General features: G+C 45.0%; 1 protein-coding gene across 2 annotated transcripts in view; it reads left to right on the forward strand.

Annotated features, from left to right (window-relative positions):
* Positions 1–16,107, forward strand: part of CDH13 (cadherin 13) — a 1,164,519-nt gene that overhangs the window by 1,042,910 nt on the left and 105,502 nt on the right. For both annotated transcript variants that reach the window (XM_016930253.3, XM_016930251.3), the window contains one exon: positions 3,025–3,278. In XM_016930253.3, coding sequence (XP_016785742.2) covers positions 3,025–3,278 — 254 coding nt within the window. The remainder of the gene's footprint in view (positions 1–3,024; positions 3,279–16,107) is intronic.

Here is a 16,107-nt window from a genome sequence, read left to right on the forward strand (position 1 = left end):
GTGTTTGTGAGATCTTGGAGGGCTTCTTAATCCAATTACAGCACTCGGAGGGGATTAGGAACAGAGACCCATGTGTCAGCAGCTCCAGGTGGTCTGGCCCTGGGCATCATACAGCTGGAGTTAGTAGATCCCACCTTAGGCAAATGGAAATAAACATTAGCATGGCCCTGCTCCCTTCCTAAGGCCAGCCTCGCATTGTGTGGCTCCCTCCCTCGCTGCTCCCCTCCCTCTATGGCTTCCTCCATGGCATAGTTCCTCTGAAGCCAGCGTTCAGTTCAGGGAGTGTCAGCCTGGGAACATAGGAGAAACACTGGGGCTGGGGAAATGACTCTTGCAGCTCTTGCTTCCCCACTCTTCTTCCTCACCATCTTAACAGCTTCTTGTTATTAATATCAACACCAGGCCTAGCTCCATGGGAAATATTCAACATTCATCCTGTCCGCTGATCTTTACAACAATCCTCTGTACTAGGATTTTATTGAAGAGACAGCCGAGACTTCAGGGGAAGCAGTGACTTGCTGGTGGTCCCAGAGTTATGATGCATCAGGGCCAGGACTTGACTGCCACCCATCTTTCTATTTAATAAAAAAATAGGGAATTTAAAAGGCAGAAATATCCAAGAATGTTAGATTTTTGCACAATCAAAATAATATATAATTGTGTTGCACAAGACTAGTGCTAGAGAAAAGCACAAGAATTACAGTCAATTCATTCATTCATTCATGCATGCAATATTTATTTAGAGCCCACTATGGTCCTGACACTGTGCTAGCTGCTGTGTATTCACTGGTGAAAGAAATGGTCTCTGTCTACAGCCTCCCAGGCAGCTCTTATAACTATAAGAGCAAGAACTTTTGCTGCAAATAATGATATCCCCAGGAAAGAAGGAGAGAAGGAGGGAGGGAGGGAATTGTCTCCTTGGGAAAAAACAACCAGTTGTCCCCAGCCGAGGAAAAGGAGCTGAGCGGCACAAATTGGTTATTTCCAAGCATTTTGACTGTCTCACTTGTCAGCAGATGGCTGGATTCCCCAGAAACCCCACTATCCTCCTGCTTGTGCGTACGTCTCCGGCTGTGGAGAATCAGATGTCAGACCAAACTAGGCCAAGATTGTGATTAGTGCTGGTGTGGGGTGGAAATGGCCCTTGGGGGACTGGGGTGCTCTGCATCTCACTGCTGTTCAGAGGGCCCACCCTCAGCGTCGTCATGGCCCAGCAAGCCAAAGGCTCTGTCCCCTGCAGGATCCTAATTGAGATGAATAGCTGTATTTTCCAAGCATGGCCGCTCCCTGGCCCTGGTTTGAAGTTTACTTTACCGAAGTTGCACATTCTGGCATCACTTGGGATGGACAGAGATCCATTATTAGGATCCATAGAAAGAAGGATAGAATGGTGAATTACTGCTGTGTTACAAGGATTGAACCAACACATCACTGTGCAGCCGCTCAGCACTAAGAGCTTTGCATCTGTTAACTCTTAAAATCCTATTACTAACCCTGCTGGGAGTTGTTCTAGGTGAAGACAGGAAGTCCAGTTACAACCAGGAAGGATCTCTACTGTGTCTATGTGGGCACACACTCTCCCATGTGTGGAGTGCTTAGCACTGAATACATGTCAGCCGTAATTATTATGAAAGTGACTTTATTTGCCTAAAGACACTCTGACCCAACCTGCCAGATTCCATTCCCACCTCGGTGCCAGCTCTTTCCCCAGCATCAACGGTCCTTATCTCTGCTTTCATTTTCCCATGTCCACTGCAACCTCTACAACTGTTGTTGCTTACTTTTAGTTGAGTGTAAATCAAATCTCTTGACTTATTTAGTCTTGTCCTTCGTGCAAGAATACCCATTACGGCATGGGTCTGATGGGTTAGCTATTTGTTCCAGTAAGCATTAGGAACTTGATAGAAGCAGTATGCCCTCATCTTACCTAAATGTCTCCCCATGCACCCCTGACAGAGCCCCACTCTGGGAAATGCTGCACCCACCACATCATGTGCTCTCGTGGTTGGGAAAGAGAGTGACAGACACTCAATTGGCAGCACCATTGTATTACCAGTGTTTATCATGGAGTTTCTTTGACATCCTCTGGTTTAGTCCACACAGTGGCTGGGGGAGGTGGATACTATCAGCCCCCTTTGCAAAATCACCTAGAGTGGTCCTCATCAAGGCTGCTCATTGACACTGGGGTAGGACAATCCACCATTGTGTGGGACTGTCCTGGGCATGGCCTTGAGTCTAGTATTGCTGTCCCCCGCCCGGCAAATGGCTGTAGAGCCCTCAAGTCAATTGAAAATGCTCCCATACATTTTCACATGCCCTCAGATGGGCAGGGCCCAGCAGCTTAACTCCATGTGGCTCAGACTTTCAAATCCTTTTCCCTACATCATACTCTACTAGAAACCATGCACCCAGGCTATACTTGAAGGGACATAGAGACCCTTTAACTTCATGGCAAGTGAGTGAGAAACATTAAATATAAAACTTTGGTTTTCCTGTTCCATTTGATTCACTGTGATCACAGAGGCAGGATTATCTTGCTATAAAGCTACTGAGGATTGGGCGTTGGAGTCTCGTTTACCAGAGCCCCCATGGGTGTCGGGGGTACGGAGTTACAGGTTCCAGGCAGGGAGGCTTTAGGCATCACCATTGCCAGGGAGTTGCCTAACGATATCTCAGAGGGAGGCTCACTAAGGTTCAAGTCACTCACTGCCCAGATCACTAAGGTTCAAGTCACTCAGTGTCCGGATCACTAAGGCTCAAGTCATGTGTTGTCATTCATTTCTTAATCAAAAACACAAAAACAAAAAAAAAACCAACATCCATACCTAATCTCACATTTTCATGTTTCATATTCTTTATCTTAAAGATAGCCCCCCAGTTACCAGTTACACAGGCTTAGCCTCCAAAGCCCAGCTCCATCCCTGAAGGCCCACTGTTGCTCGTGGAATTTCAGAGGAAGTTGATGCAAACCACCTGCCTTTTGTGGCTGGTGTGCATCCTGAGACCCTTTTGTCTGCTTTCCAGCCATTGGACTATGAAATTTCTGCCTTCCACACCCTGCTGATCAAAGTGGAAAATGAAGACCCACTCGTACCCGACGTCTCCTACGGCCCCAGCTCCACAGCCACCGTCCACATCACTGTCCTGGATGTCAACGAGGGCCCAGTCTTCTACCCAGACCCCATGATGGTGACCAGGCAGGAGGACCTCTCTGTGGGCAGCGTGCTGCTGACAGTGAATGCCACGGACCCCGACTCCCTGCAGCATCAAACCATTAGGTGGGTGAGTGGCTCCGGAACCACAGACGGGAGGTGGGCAGGAATGGCTTTTCCTTTCCAGTCGCAGAAGCTGGTTGTCAGGAACAGATACCATTAAATTAAACTTGTTAACAATCTCAGCAAGTGGGAGGGAAGCGTCATAGAGAGGAGGTTGTGGCTGACGGCTGCAGAGGGCCAGGCTCTTTGGTAAGGATGCTGCTCCCACCTGATTCCAGCCTGGGAGAAGAGTAGCTTCAGTGCTGTGTTCCCAAATGACCAGGCGGGTCTGCTGGCCCTGAGCACAGTCCTTGAACGGAGAGAGAAGGGAGCCACTCTGGGTGGCCTCCTGCATCTCAGAAACTTGCCTACTTTGTCATCAGCACTGCTTTATGACAAAGGTTTTGCTAACTCCGTTTACAGATACAGGTATTGCGGATTCGCAGATTCGTAGAGGTTCGGTACTTGCTCAAGCAGCCCAGCTTGGTGGCAGAGGAATCAGGATGGAAACAGGACACTCTGCAAAGTTCATGCTCCTTCTAGCTGCTCAATGCTCACTGACTCTGAGCTGTCAGAAGGGGAAGGAGCAAAGTCACTTCCTGGTGCTTGGAAATAGACCATTGGGATTGGCGTTCTGCCTGATGAGGGGCAGGCAAAAATTAATAATAATAATAATCATGTCTTCAGAAATTTCTGTCTTCATTTCTTAAGCTCTGCCCAGTGCTTAGATAAAAAGCATTTTCCTAATGAGATTTAATTAAATGGTCGCTATCTACCCGTGGTGCATCTAATGCTCACAAATAAAAGATGCCCTCGTTGGTACATTGTTTCACAATAAACTTAAATCAGCGTGCAGAGCCAAATGCACGCCTGTCTCTGCAGAAGAAAGTTATTAATCTTCCTCCTCCAAAATCTAATCTTCTTCTCATATGAGGTACAAATAATCAAGTATTGGACACATTTAAAATAAACATGTGTCTGATTTTCCTGATTTGAAACACCTGAAAATGTGCAACGGGGACTGAGTCAACCACTTTACTTTAGAGCAAGCTGGTGGAGAAGCAGCAGAAGTTATTTTCCAACACCAAAAGTGGATTTATTTTTACGGCTAAGCTTTCTGAATGCCAGATGAACTAGACAAGCGTGTGAAATAATACCATACCCTATAATAATGTGAATCTGAAATAGCCATTCTTTTTTTCCTTGTTGCTATCTGACAATGGAAACATGCAATTTAAACATCAAAGAGAAAGTCTTTCTTAAGTACTTAGATGGGAAAACTCGTAGCTTAACAGACTACAAGGTAGTTGGACAAAGGTAGGATGTCTCCAGGTGAGCTTAAGTGTCATCTTGTATTTTTACAATTGGAGGTGAAAGCAGGGACCCTGGAGGCAATAAAATCAGTTAAATCAGGTTGATGTTTTGGACCCTGTGTCTCTGCCATTGCTGGGACAACTTGGGATGCTGCCAGTCATGAAAGAGCTAATGCAATGGGGAGGGGTGGATGGAGGTGTCTGGGACCCAGGACTAGATGTCCCACTAAGATGGGACAGACAGTGGGAGAGGAAGGTCAGGCTGGGTTGTTTGATTAAGACCAGCTCTGCTGACTTGGGCAAAGAAAGAACGTGCTGGAAGACCGTATGGATACTATATACGATGGAGGAATATCTGAAGAACCCGCTCGAGATAGCACAGGAGCTAGGGCATCCTTCAGGCTCTAGGTCACAGGAACAGACAGACTTGCAGTTCAGGATCTCACAGTGAGAATAAACCAGCTCCAGCTGTTTTCCATTCTAGTGTCACTCGGCCCATGGTCACATTCCCAGGGCAGCTCTGCCTTGCTGGAGCTGGGGTCATGCAGCTCCCTGCTCCAGGCACCTTGGCTAGTGATCAACCGGGATGATGTTCCCAGATACCCAGCACAGAGGGCCGCTGACTGAGAAGGAGGGATGAACATCCTGTCTGGCAAATGAAGCTTACTGCTGGGAGTATGGAGGCAGGCCACAGGTGCAGTCCCAGCAAACTGAGTTAGGAACAGGATTCCAGCCTGGGGAGGGAGGGGTGCCTGGGAGAGCTGAGACATTAAGGAACATCCAGGCCAAGATTCGAGCCATGGGGAGCAAAGGTCACCTTACTATTAAACAGCACTGGCAGATAAGGGACTTCATCCTACCGCTGTGTGAGAGAAGAAGGAGGTCAGAGAAAGCAACCTAGAAATGACTTGAGGTGGCATCTGTGGGGAGAAGCTGGAACGCAGGAAGTTCTGAGGATCTTCCTGTTTCTCTAGCCAGTGTAATCATCACAGCTTCGGCCTTCCAACACAAGTAACTAGTACCCAACTCATAGTGACTTCTGCCAAAAGGGGTCCTGCTTACTTGCATAGGTCAGCACACCTAATGGAAAAGTCCATGGGAACGAAGGCCTCCAGCATGATGGAATTCAGGTGCTCAGACCATATTCCTTCTCTATATCTGGCTCTGCTCTCCCCTGGGTTGTCTCCATCCTCAGCCATATTTGCACATCTGTAGAGGGAAGAGGGAAGAGGCACCAGCCAACACCTCTCCTTGATCCTACCAGAGGAAAGCAACATCTTCCTTCCTAATCAGTAGCCCAGCCCAAGGCCCAGGTTGAGTCACAAGCACAACTCTCTGAACCAAGCAGAAGATGAGCAAGACAGATTGTGCCACGAGTCCTGGTGCCTGAGCCTGCCACGGACCCCAGCACCCAGCTGTGAGGGCCTGCAGGGGCGGCTACCTGAGGAAGTGCGGGAGGCTAGTCCCAGAGGATGGGAACAAATGCTGTGTAATCAGGAACCACAGAGAGCCCCTGGCGCAAAGGTGAACCTTGTGAACCCCACAGAAAATAGAGCTGCAGTGTGTCTCTGCAGCTGGTCTAAGAGTTCTAGCATTTACATATTGGCCTAGCTGAATGATGGCGGGACTAATCCCTTTCCCAGCCTTGGAGCAAAGTAAATGTGTGTGTGCATGTGCATATGTGTGTACTGCACACATTTCTCTCTCTGGCCTCACTCCTCAGGCATATTCCTTCCTGCTGGGAGCCACAGTGGCCCACACGTGACCCTTTCTCAGCCTGGCACTGGCTGGACACCCCCTTTCCCTTCCTCCTTTCTTCTCCCCTTCACTCCCTCCTACCCACCTTTCCCTCCTTTCTCTTTCTTCCCCTCCACCCCTCTCCTCTCCTGGAGTAAAGCCGGGATAATATCACCGACAGGTTGAGCTATTGTCATGGGAGCTCTTTGGGGAAAAAGAGGCTCATTAATTATTTGCAGCCTTTGATCCTGCACACTGAGAAGTGCTCTCCCTTGGGGCCTGTGTGTGCAGAGGAGGAGTGGGGCTGCAGAGAGGGGCCAGGATGGGAGACAGTTTTCTAATGTAATCATCTGCGCTGGGCTACCCCGGCTTCTCAGACAGATGCAACTGCCTTCTAAGTTGTGACGTTACTGCTGTTGTTGTGATGATTCTTCAGGGAGCAGGCACTGGAAGAAGAAACTTATCTCGAAAAGAACTCTTCCTTCTCCTCCTCCTCCTCCTCCACAAAACAGGGATCAGGTGTCTCCTGATAACATTTTAGTATCTCTAATATCTTTTTCTTCTTCTTCCTTGTGTTGACTGCTGATGTGATACCTCTGTTCTTGTCTTCTTAGTTTAAAAGAATTTAAACAAGAGACACACACCAAAAGAAGTGCAGCATAGAGTAATTTATTGCAACAGAAAAAGAATATGTTGAAAGTTAGGTGCAGAATAGCAGTATCCTCTGAGAGAGAGGATTCCGGGCAGGCTGCTCGCAACAATGAGGCAGCAAAGACCCACACCAGGGAGGCTCCCTTCTGGGAGTCTTCATTATTATTCATAAGGAGGTGGGAAGAGGCGTTACTAGGAAGCTGTTCTGAGTGGTCTTCCGGGTGCACATGTGCAGTAGCTGTACATGGCCGTTCATATGTCGCATGTCTCTTTAGCATCTAAAATCTCCACCCAGGGCTGTGTTTTTCACAATTATGATGAGCAGAGTCAGTTTGAGGACAGGTAAAATTAAAATGTGCATGTTCTGTAGAGGGGAAAGTCGCCACTGAAGACAGCTTTGCTTGAATGAGCTCATTTACCGTGCGCATCCTGAGATTGACTGTGTTGGCTGTGCGGTCACCACAGTTGCTGCTGTGTCCCGAGAACACGGTCACTTCCTTAACTACCTATCCGGCCTCACTGCTCCTCCTTCCTCTGTCTCTTTGCCTGTCTGTCTCTTTGCCTGTCTGTCTCTCTTTCTCTCCCCACCCCACCATCTCTGTCTTTTCTGACATTCCCTGTGATTCAGCTCCAACAACCCCATCTCATGCCACATTAGTCACCAGGCCCTCGAAACTAAAAGCCCCCATGAGAGACCGGGACCCTGAGATCCTGCATCAGGACCTGCCCATCCTAATGGCCACTGTCACCTCCTCCCTGAGGGGGCTCCTTCCATGGTCAACATGGGAAGCCTTCTCCCCAACCCCAACCCCACTGAAACTTAGGAACGCACTTCCAGCTAAGTCCAACTCCTGGGCCACGTCCTGCCTCGCATGAGGAAATGCACGTCTGAGGCACCACTGCTCCTCTGCTGACCGCGGCCAGACACCCTTTCATCTCCCCAGGGAATGCTCAAGTCAGCAAAGGGCGCCTTGATCTCCAAGGAACCTGTGACTGCAAAGACAAGGGGTGTCCAAACATCAGAGGGAATCTTCTCACTAAAAAGCCTGGGTTATTAAGACTTGTTAAAAAGCCCTTCACATTGTGTTGTTAGTCAAATCAAAATGAACAGCAGTGGTCTAGTGACAGATGAAATTCTTCTTTTTAATGACTTTTATCTTCTTATCCTTATTATAAAGTTAAGATAGTTTCTGGAAGAAACTTTTGAAAAGACAGGTAAGAATAAGGAAGATAATAAAGTATCTGTCATCATCTCAGACAAGGAAATCCCTTTTCCACAGCTTGGATCTGTCTCCCTCAATCACGTATGTGAGTATTCTGTTTTTCATTACCAAAATTGGCTTGCATTATCCACCCTCAAAACTCACCATTTTTATTTCCCAGTATATGCTGAACAGCTTTCTGTCCCAAGAAATAGCCATTATTTTTCATCGCTGAATAGTGTGCTATTATTCCATTAGAGGGATATACTCATCTGTTTATTTATTCCCTTGTTGTTGACTATTTACATTGTTTACACTTGTTTGCAGTTTTTTAAAACATTAGCGGGTATGCTTATAGTGAAATTGTTTAATGCATCATTAATATCCTGAAGACAAGTCCCTGAAAATACTTTGGTTGAGCAAAAGTATTACTGTGTATTGTTAATGTTTTTTGGCATATGCAGAATTCTTTGTTTTTATGTCTAGGCAGTCAAATTTATATTTTCCATTATTTCTAAATTGATGTCACAGTTTAGAAAGTCCTTCTCCTCTCCAAGATCATGTACATCAGGTTCTAAAACGAGCAGGTTCCCACTCTGTCCTCTCCAGGTGAGATGATGATAAGACTTGCTTCCACTTTCAGCATAGCAACCGTTCCTCCAGGTGCACAAGGTAAAATATCCTGATGATATTCAAGTATCTCTAATGAGGAGAGGACTCATGTAACTGAACTTGTTAGAAAGAGTAGCCCAGGCTGGGCACAGTGGCTCACACCTGTAATCCCAATATTTTGGGATGCCGAGGCAGGTGGATCACTTGAGATCAGGAGTTCGAGACCAGCCTGGCCAACATGACGAAACGCCATCTCTACTAAAAATACAAAAATTAGCTGGGCATGGTGGTGTACCCCTGTAATCCCAGGTACTTGGGAGGCTGAGGCAGGAGAATTTCTTGAACCTGTTAAACCTGGGAGGCAGAAGTTACAGTGAGCAGAGATGGTGCAACTGCACTCCAGCGTGAGCAATAAAGCGTGACTCCATCACACAAAAAAAAAGTAGCCGAAAGATAATTATGCAAAATGGAAGTAACTACATTTGCTAAACCTTCTCCTACAGTGAAATGAAACATGAGAACTAACCCTTCCATCAGATCCCTGATTTGGTTACATTAGGGAGGCAGCCGGCAGCTAAATCCTTCTGAATAGCTGGGAGGACTCACTTCTTTCTCTCTACAATCAAGGGCAACCAAGTAGCAATTCCTATTCCAAACATTTTTCAGACAGAACTCATCTTGCCCAGGATCTATAGTAAACAATTCCACAGCAGAGACTTCTGCCTACACTTTGAATATAGAAGATATGTGTTGAAGAAAAATATTGTTCCTACCCATGTAAAATTTCATATCACTGCTCAACACTTTTTTTTGGAAAGGGTCATTCATCCAGGGAGCCCTGCGAGTATGTGTCAAGCATTTTATCTGTGGGGACTAAGTTTGCCTGAACATAACAGGAAAATTCAAAATGACAGTGGCTCAGAGCAGATAGAAGTTGATTTTTTTTTTCTCACATAAAGTAGGTCTAGAGCAGGCATGTCAGTTCAGGGACAGTGGCAGCCCCACACGGCCCCACACAGGGTTCTACTTGCTCACTATTTTACCACGTCTAGGCTGGCACCCTCTTCCTCATGGTCTGTTATGGTTGCTAGTGCTCCAACCTTCATATCTGCATTCCAGACAGCAGGATGGGAAATGGAGAAAGAAGAGGGATACTCCCTCTCTTTTAAGGAGACTTTCTGGAAGTCATCCACATTTTTATTTAAATTTTATTGGCCAAAATTGGTCACAGGGCCATACCTAGCTGCAAGGGATTATGGGAAGTATGGTCATTTGACTGGGAAGCAATGTGCATTGTTTTTTAAACCAAGGTTCTTTACTAAGGAAGAAAGGAAGAATGGATAGTATAAGGTAGATGGCACTTTCTGCCATGAATGCCTTTTTAAATGGAAGCTTTCTGCTTAATAAATAACTACAGGGTACATTTTAAAAGGGAAAAATATCCCATGATATTAGATATTTGCATAATCAAAATAATAGATGATGTTGCTAAAGACTAGTGCTAGAGAAGAGCACATGGATTACAGCTATTCATTCATTCATGCCATGGTATTTATGTAGAGCCCACTGTGGGCCTGACACTGTGCTAGGTGCTGTAAATTCACTGGTGAAAGAAATAGTCTCTGTCTACAGCCTCCCAGGGAGCTTATCGTCATAAGAGCAAGAACTTTTGCTGCAAATGATGGTGTCCCTATAAAGGAAGAAAGAAAGGGAGACAGGAAGGGAAGAAGGAATGAAATAAATTGCTTCCTTGGGAACTAAGAACCAATGATCCCCAGTCGAGGAGAAGGAGCAGAGTGGCACAAATTGCTTCTTCCCCTGCACCATGCCCGGCTGACTTTCAGCAGATGGCTGGATTCCGCCAGAAACCCTGCTTTCGTCCTGCCTGTGCACAGGCCTCTGCCTCTAGGGAATAGGGTGCCAGACCAAACTAGGCCAAGATTTTCACAACCCCCTGCAGACATGAGTTTTGAGAATGATGGTAATAATATTGCTACTAGGATGATTAAAATATATAACATTTTTATGTAGAACTTTACCAAAAGCACTGTTACCAGTCTTCTTGTATTTTCATAACCACCCTGTAAATGAGAACATCTTGTTCTCCCTTCTTACTGATGAGGAGAGAGAACCTCCCTGAGCCGTGGTTAAAGGAGGAAAGCACAGAAGCAGGGTTTACAGAGGCTGAGTTAATGTCGTGAATCAGAACGCCGGAGCTTCCTCCGCACCACCGCGCCTACTGCTGATGTTGGCTTAAGGCTTTTTGAACATGTCTTAGTGTAACTTCACCAAGCTTCACACTTCCTCAATCCTTGACATAACTGTCCATCTTCCCACGAGACTTTGTGCTCAGGGAGAGTAACAATCATCTTTATCTCCTTCCCTAATGAGCCACCAGAGCTTCCTCAGTACCACTGAGTTAATTAAGCACTTTAGGCACAGGACTAAGACCTTCAGGCTTTCCACGGGCCTACAAAAATGTCAGGGACCTGAATACATAGTCTATTGCCTCCAAAATTCAAAAAGAAAGCAGCAAAATTGAAATTAATAAATATCAACTGCCCACGGCATCATGACAACTTTAGCAGGTTAAACGTAATATTTGCAAAAGTGTCTTTACATTTGCAAACTATTTGTAGCTCTCACCTTGCAAGAATGGCAGATAAATTATAGGTGATTATTAGTAGAATATTTCTTATGGTACAGTAATTCCAAAAGCAGAAGTATAAAAATAATTTCAAACATGTTATAGGAAAAAAATGTATTTTTAGTGTGGGTACATTTTAGTACATTTGATACAATTTGGGGTGAGGCCACCAAAGACAGAGAAAAATTTTTAAGGGCTCAAATGTCTGGAAACAGCCCAATCCCAGCAGAAGGACTGGTGCATGACCAGTGCTCAGTAACCAGGTGGAATAGATTAATGGCAGCTGGGTTGGGGGTGACTGCATGCACACGTTTTTCTGCATTAAGTAGACATGGGTTGACCGAATGCGGTGGCTCATGCTTTGTAATCCCAGCACTTCGGGAGGCCAAGGTGGGCAGATCATTTGAGGTTAGGAATTCAAGAACAGCCTGACCAACATGGTGAAACCCCGTCTCTACTAAAAATACAAAAAAAGTTAGCCAGGCATGGTGGTGCTTGCCGGTAGTCCCAGCTACTAGGGAGGCTGAGGCAGGAGAATCACTTGAACCTGGGAGGTAGAGGTTGCAGTGAGCCAAGATCGTGCCACTGCCCTCCAACCTGGGTGACAGAGTGAGACTTCGTCTAGAAAAAAAAAAATGTAGACATAGCTTGCATTAGTCCATTCTCAAATTGCTACACAAAAATGCCTGAGACTGGGTAATTTATAAAGAAAATGATTGAATTGTCTCATGGCTCTGCAGGCTGTATAGGAAGCATGGCAGCATCCACTCAGCTTTTGGGGAGGCCTCAGGAAACTTAAAATCGTGGGAGAAGACAAACAGGGAGCCAGCACTTCACACTTTTAAACAACCAGCTCTCGCAAGAACTCACTATCCCCAAGACGCCACCAAGGAGGGATTGTGTTAACTCCCCTGATCCCATCACCTCCCACCAGGCTCCAACATTGGAGATTATATTTCAGTATGAGATTTGAGTGAGGACACAAATCCAAACTACATCATAGGTTTTGTTTTCTTTTAATCTTCAAACATTGACTAATGTCTACCAACCATGAAAACATTTACATTTGGCCTTGTTGTAAACCAATCCCAGGAAGGGTGGCCAGTGCTAGCAGGGAGACTTTAGAAGGATGTGCTGGTCTCTCACAGAACTTTCCAAGTCCATGAAAGTTACATTAAAGAGCCATTGCCGTGAGCCAACCCTTCTTCCGAAGCCTTGATCCAAATTGAGCCTATTCTTTGAACACAGAATATCTGAATCAGATCCAAATTAGATACTCATCTCTTTGAAAACTACAACTGCTTTGTCCTGATTTCTTTGGGGCTCTGTCTTTTTTAAGTCATTTCCTTCCTCCTAATCTTTCTGACCTGGATGCTTTTTAACTTTACAGTAGAATTCATTCATGCGTTCAAACTGGTAAAGAATACAACATAGAATAATGACATTTCAGCCCCAAAAGATTTGTTAAAATGCCCAATTTCCATTTTTACTGGTCTTCCCATGATTCATCAAGTCCTTTTCTTTAACACCTTGTTTAATCTAATATTGGAGCTCATTCAAAGGAAATCACAAAAAATGATGGGAAATTAAGCAAAAACCATCATTGACTGGCAATGGGACATTTTATTCTGTATCTTCTAAGACATTTGGAAGAAAAAGGCAAAAATCAGCTCTCTTGAAAATGCAAATTTTGTCATCACTGGCATTCTCACAAACACAGGGGTTCAAAAATATGTAGTAGCCTACCATTTATTGGGAGGAAGGAGGATTTCTAATCCCAAAACCAGGTTTCAAAACCAGATTTAAGAGTTTAAATTGGGGTGACTCCCACCTTTTAAATTTTAATCAGAAGTTAAAGGCCAAATAGTAACATTTCTACCTGGGGAAATTAAGAGAAGGCCTTCATCTTCTAAACTATATTATTAACACTTCATCTTAATTAAATGTGGTTACTGACCTCAATAACAGGATCTGGGATGAGGTCATTTTTTTGGTTCTTGTTTTTAATGAGTTAAGATTTTTTTCTTTTTTAAGTCAACAAACACAGAGTTTGAAATGTAAATGGATTGTTTACAGTGGTGTCTGTGATTTTTAATTAAAGCGGTGTTCTTCCATTGTAAGTTTATGGTAGCAATACATTTTATTGCCTATTCTGCTGTGGAATTTTTAATTATTTATGCAAATATATTAGCACAGATGACTCTTGTTTTTAGAAGTCAGATTTTCTGTTATGAAGAGGCTGGGGGAAACAAAGCCTCACAAATTAAACTATGGGATTTTTTAAGTTTTAAGAGCTTCACTGGCTAAAAACAGAATCCTGGCTTTTATAATGATCCGGAGACTGAAGATTTTCATTATTCATGTCAATTAAAGGTGCTCAATTTGGTAAATATGAAACATCTGGCCGTTTGGGTAAACGGATGAAAGGCTATGTTACAAATCAACCACCTTTTTAACATCCATCTACATATGTCGTTATAAATTTGCCATAGGCCAGACTTTCATTATTGAAAACATGGTTTCAAATCGGCTATATTTGAATATAATTATCAGGGTCCTTCTTGTCAGCCTTAGAAGTTAATCCTCAGAACCAATATAGAAAATATTGACAAATGTTAATATTGTTCCTTGACCAATATTTTCTAAGCTGTTAAATCTACTTAGCTTTTTTTTTAATAAACCCATTTGAAATAGATAAGGATTGCTATATAAGCTACTAACATAGCACTGATTGAAAAAGCCACACATTTCAGGATTGCAACAGAAGTCAGTTGCATAGGGAAAATAGCTGATTTATTATCTGAGTTTGTCTATCAATCACTAACACCAGTCAGCCAGCAAGCACGAGGAGCTTATCATGGCATTAACCCTAACACGGGTAATGAAACCACAGGCAGTGAGTCATGTAACTAATTCAAGAAATGCATTTCATCATCTGCTCCCAATCTGCTTTCCAAATGAATCTCAAAGCTTGTATTTTCAAGTGATGAGGCTCTAAACTACAGTCCTCCTACAAATGCTTAATTTGGGGATTTCCTCATGCATTCCAATAGCGTTGGCAGGAATCTCACTAGAAGATCCGACCTTATATGGCTGCTTCTAAGTATTCTTGGGTCCCTGAGTGTAGGCTGCACATGTGAAAGGAGGACCTTGGGATTTGAATTAGGGCTATGACCGGAAAACTTCTCTCTCCATTCATTCATCCCACACCTGCAACATACTGAGTGCTTTTCTAGGCATTGGGGGATACAGTAGCCCCAGAAACAATTAAAAATATCTGTTGGCCGGGAGCGGTGGCTCACACCTGCAATCCCAGCACTTTGGGAGGCCAAGGTGGGTGGATCACCTGAGGTGAGGAATTTGAGACCAGCCTGACCAACATGGTGAAACCCCATCTCTACTAAAAATACAAAATTAGCCGGGCGTGGTGGTGCATGCCTGTAATCCCAGCTACTTGGGAGGCTGAGGCAGAAGAATCACTTGAACCCGGGAGGCGGAGGTGGTGGTGAGCCAAGATCACGCCACTGCACTGCAGCCTAGGCAACAAGAGCAAAAACTCCGTCTCAAAAAAAAGAAAAAAAAATCTGTTATCATCGAAATCATATTCCTGTGGAAGAGAGAAAAATAATGAGAGAATTAATAAATACAATAAGTAGCATAGTAACTGGTGATTAATGCAAAGAAAGGAAGCAGAGAAGGAAGGAGGGGAGCCATCACTCTAGATAGAGGGTCAGCACAAGCCTCACCAGTGCTGTGACGCTTCAGTGAAGAATTGGAGGAAGTGGAGGTGAGCCACACAGCTATCCCGGGTGGAGAGGTCCAGGTAGAGGAAGCAAGTGGGAAGGCCCCGAGGCAGAGTGTGCAGGATTGTGCCCAGCGCACAGCGAGTTAGGGGAAGGTGGGAAATGAGGCCGATGCTCCAGAAAAGATGGGGAAAGTGTTAAGCATGCTAGTGGGATTAGGAAAGGGGGCAATTAAGGGAAAGGGAGACAGAGGCAGAGCAGAGGACTGGAGTGTAGGGTAGCCATAGTAATCCAGGTAAGAGGCCATATGGGTCTGGGCAGGGATGGTTGCAGTGCAGGCAGTGAGAAGCTGCAGACACTGAATTTGTTGTTGTTGTCGTTGTTTTTATTTTTGAGACAGAGTCTGGCTATGTCTTTCTGGCTGGAGTACAGTGCCACGATTTTGGCTCACTGCTACCTCTGCCTCCCAGGTGCCAGTGATTCTTGTGACTCAGCCTCTGGAGTAGCTGGGATTACAGGCATGCACCACCACACCCAGCTAATTTTTGTATTTTTAATAAAGATGGGGCTTCACCATGTTGGCCAGGCTGGTCTGGAACTCCTGGCCTCAAGTGATCCACCTGCCTCGGCCTCCCAAAGTGCTGGGATAACAGGTGTGAACCACTGGGCCAGGCCCTGAATGTTTTGAAGGTACTGGTGACAGGGATTAGCTAACCAACTGTGCCGTGTGTGTGTGTGTGTGTGTGTGTCTGTGTGTGTGTCAGAGAGAGAGAGAGAGGAATAAAGACTGACTCCAAGATTTTTGTCCCAAACAAATGGAAGCACAGAGGGCACATCTCTGAGCTTTGCAAGCTCGCTGGAGAAGTGGCAAAGTAACTTGCGGGAGGAAAGTACAGGAACTCGGTCTTGTTCTTGTTGAGTTTGAGGTAGACAAAGAGAGCACATGAG

The sequence above is a fragment of the Pan troglodytes genome, chromosome 18 (assembly GCF_028858775.2).
Source record: "Pan troglodytes isolate AG18354 chromosome 18, NHGRI_mPanTro3-v2.0_pri, whole genome shotgun sequence".
Classification (NCBI taxonomy): Eukaryota; Metazoa; Chordata; class Mammalia; order Primates; family Hominidae; genus Pan; species Pan troglodytes.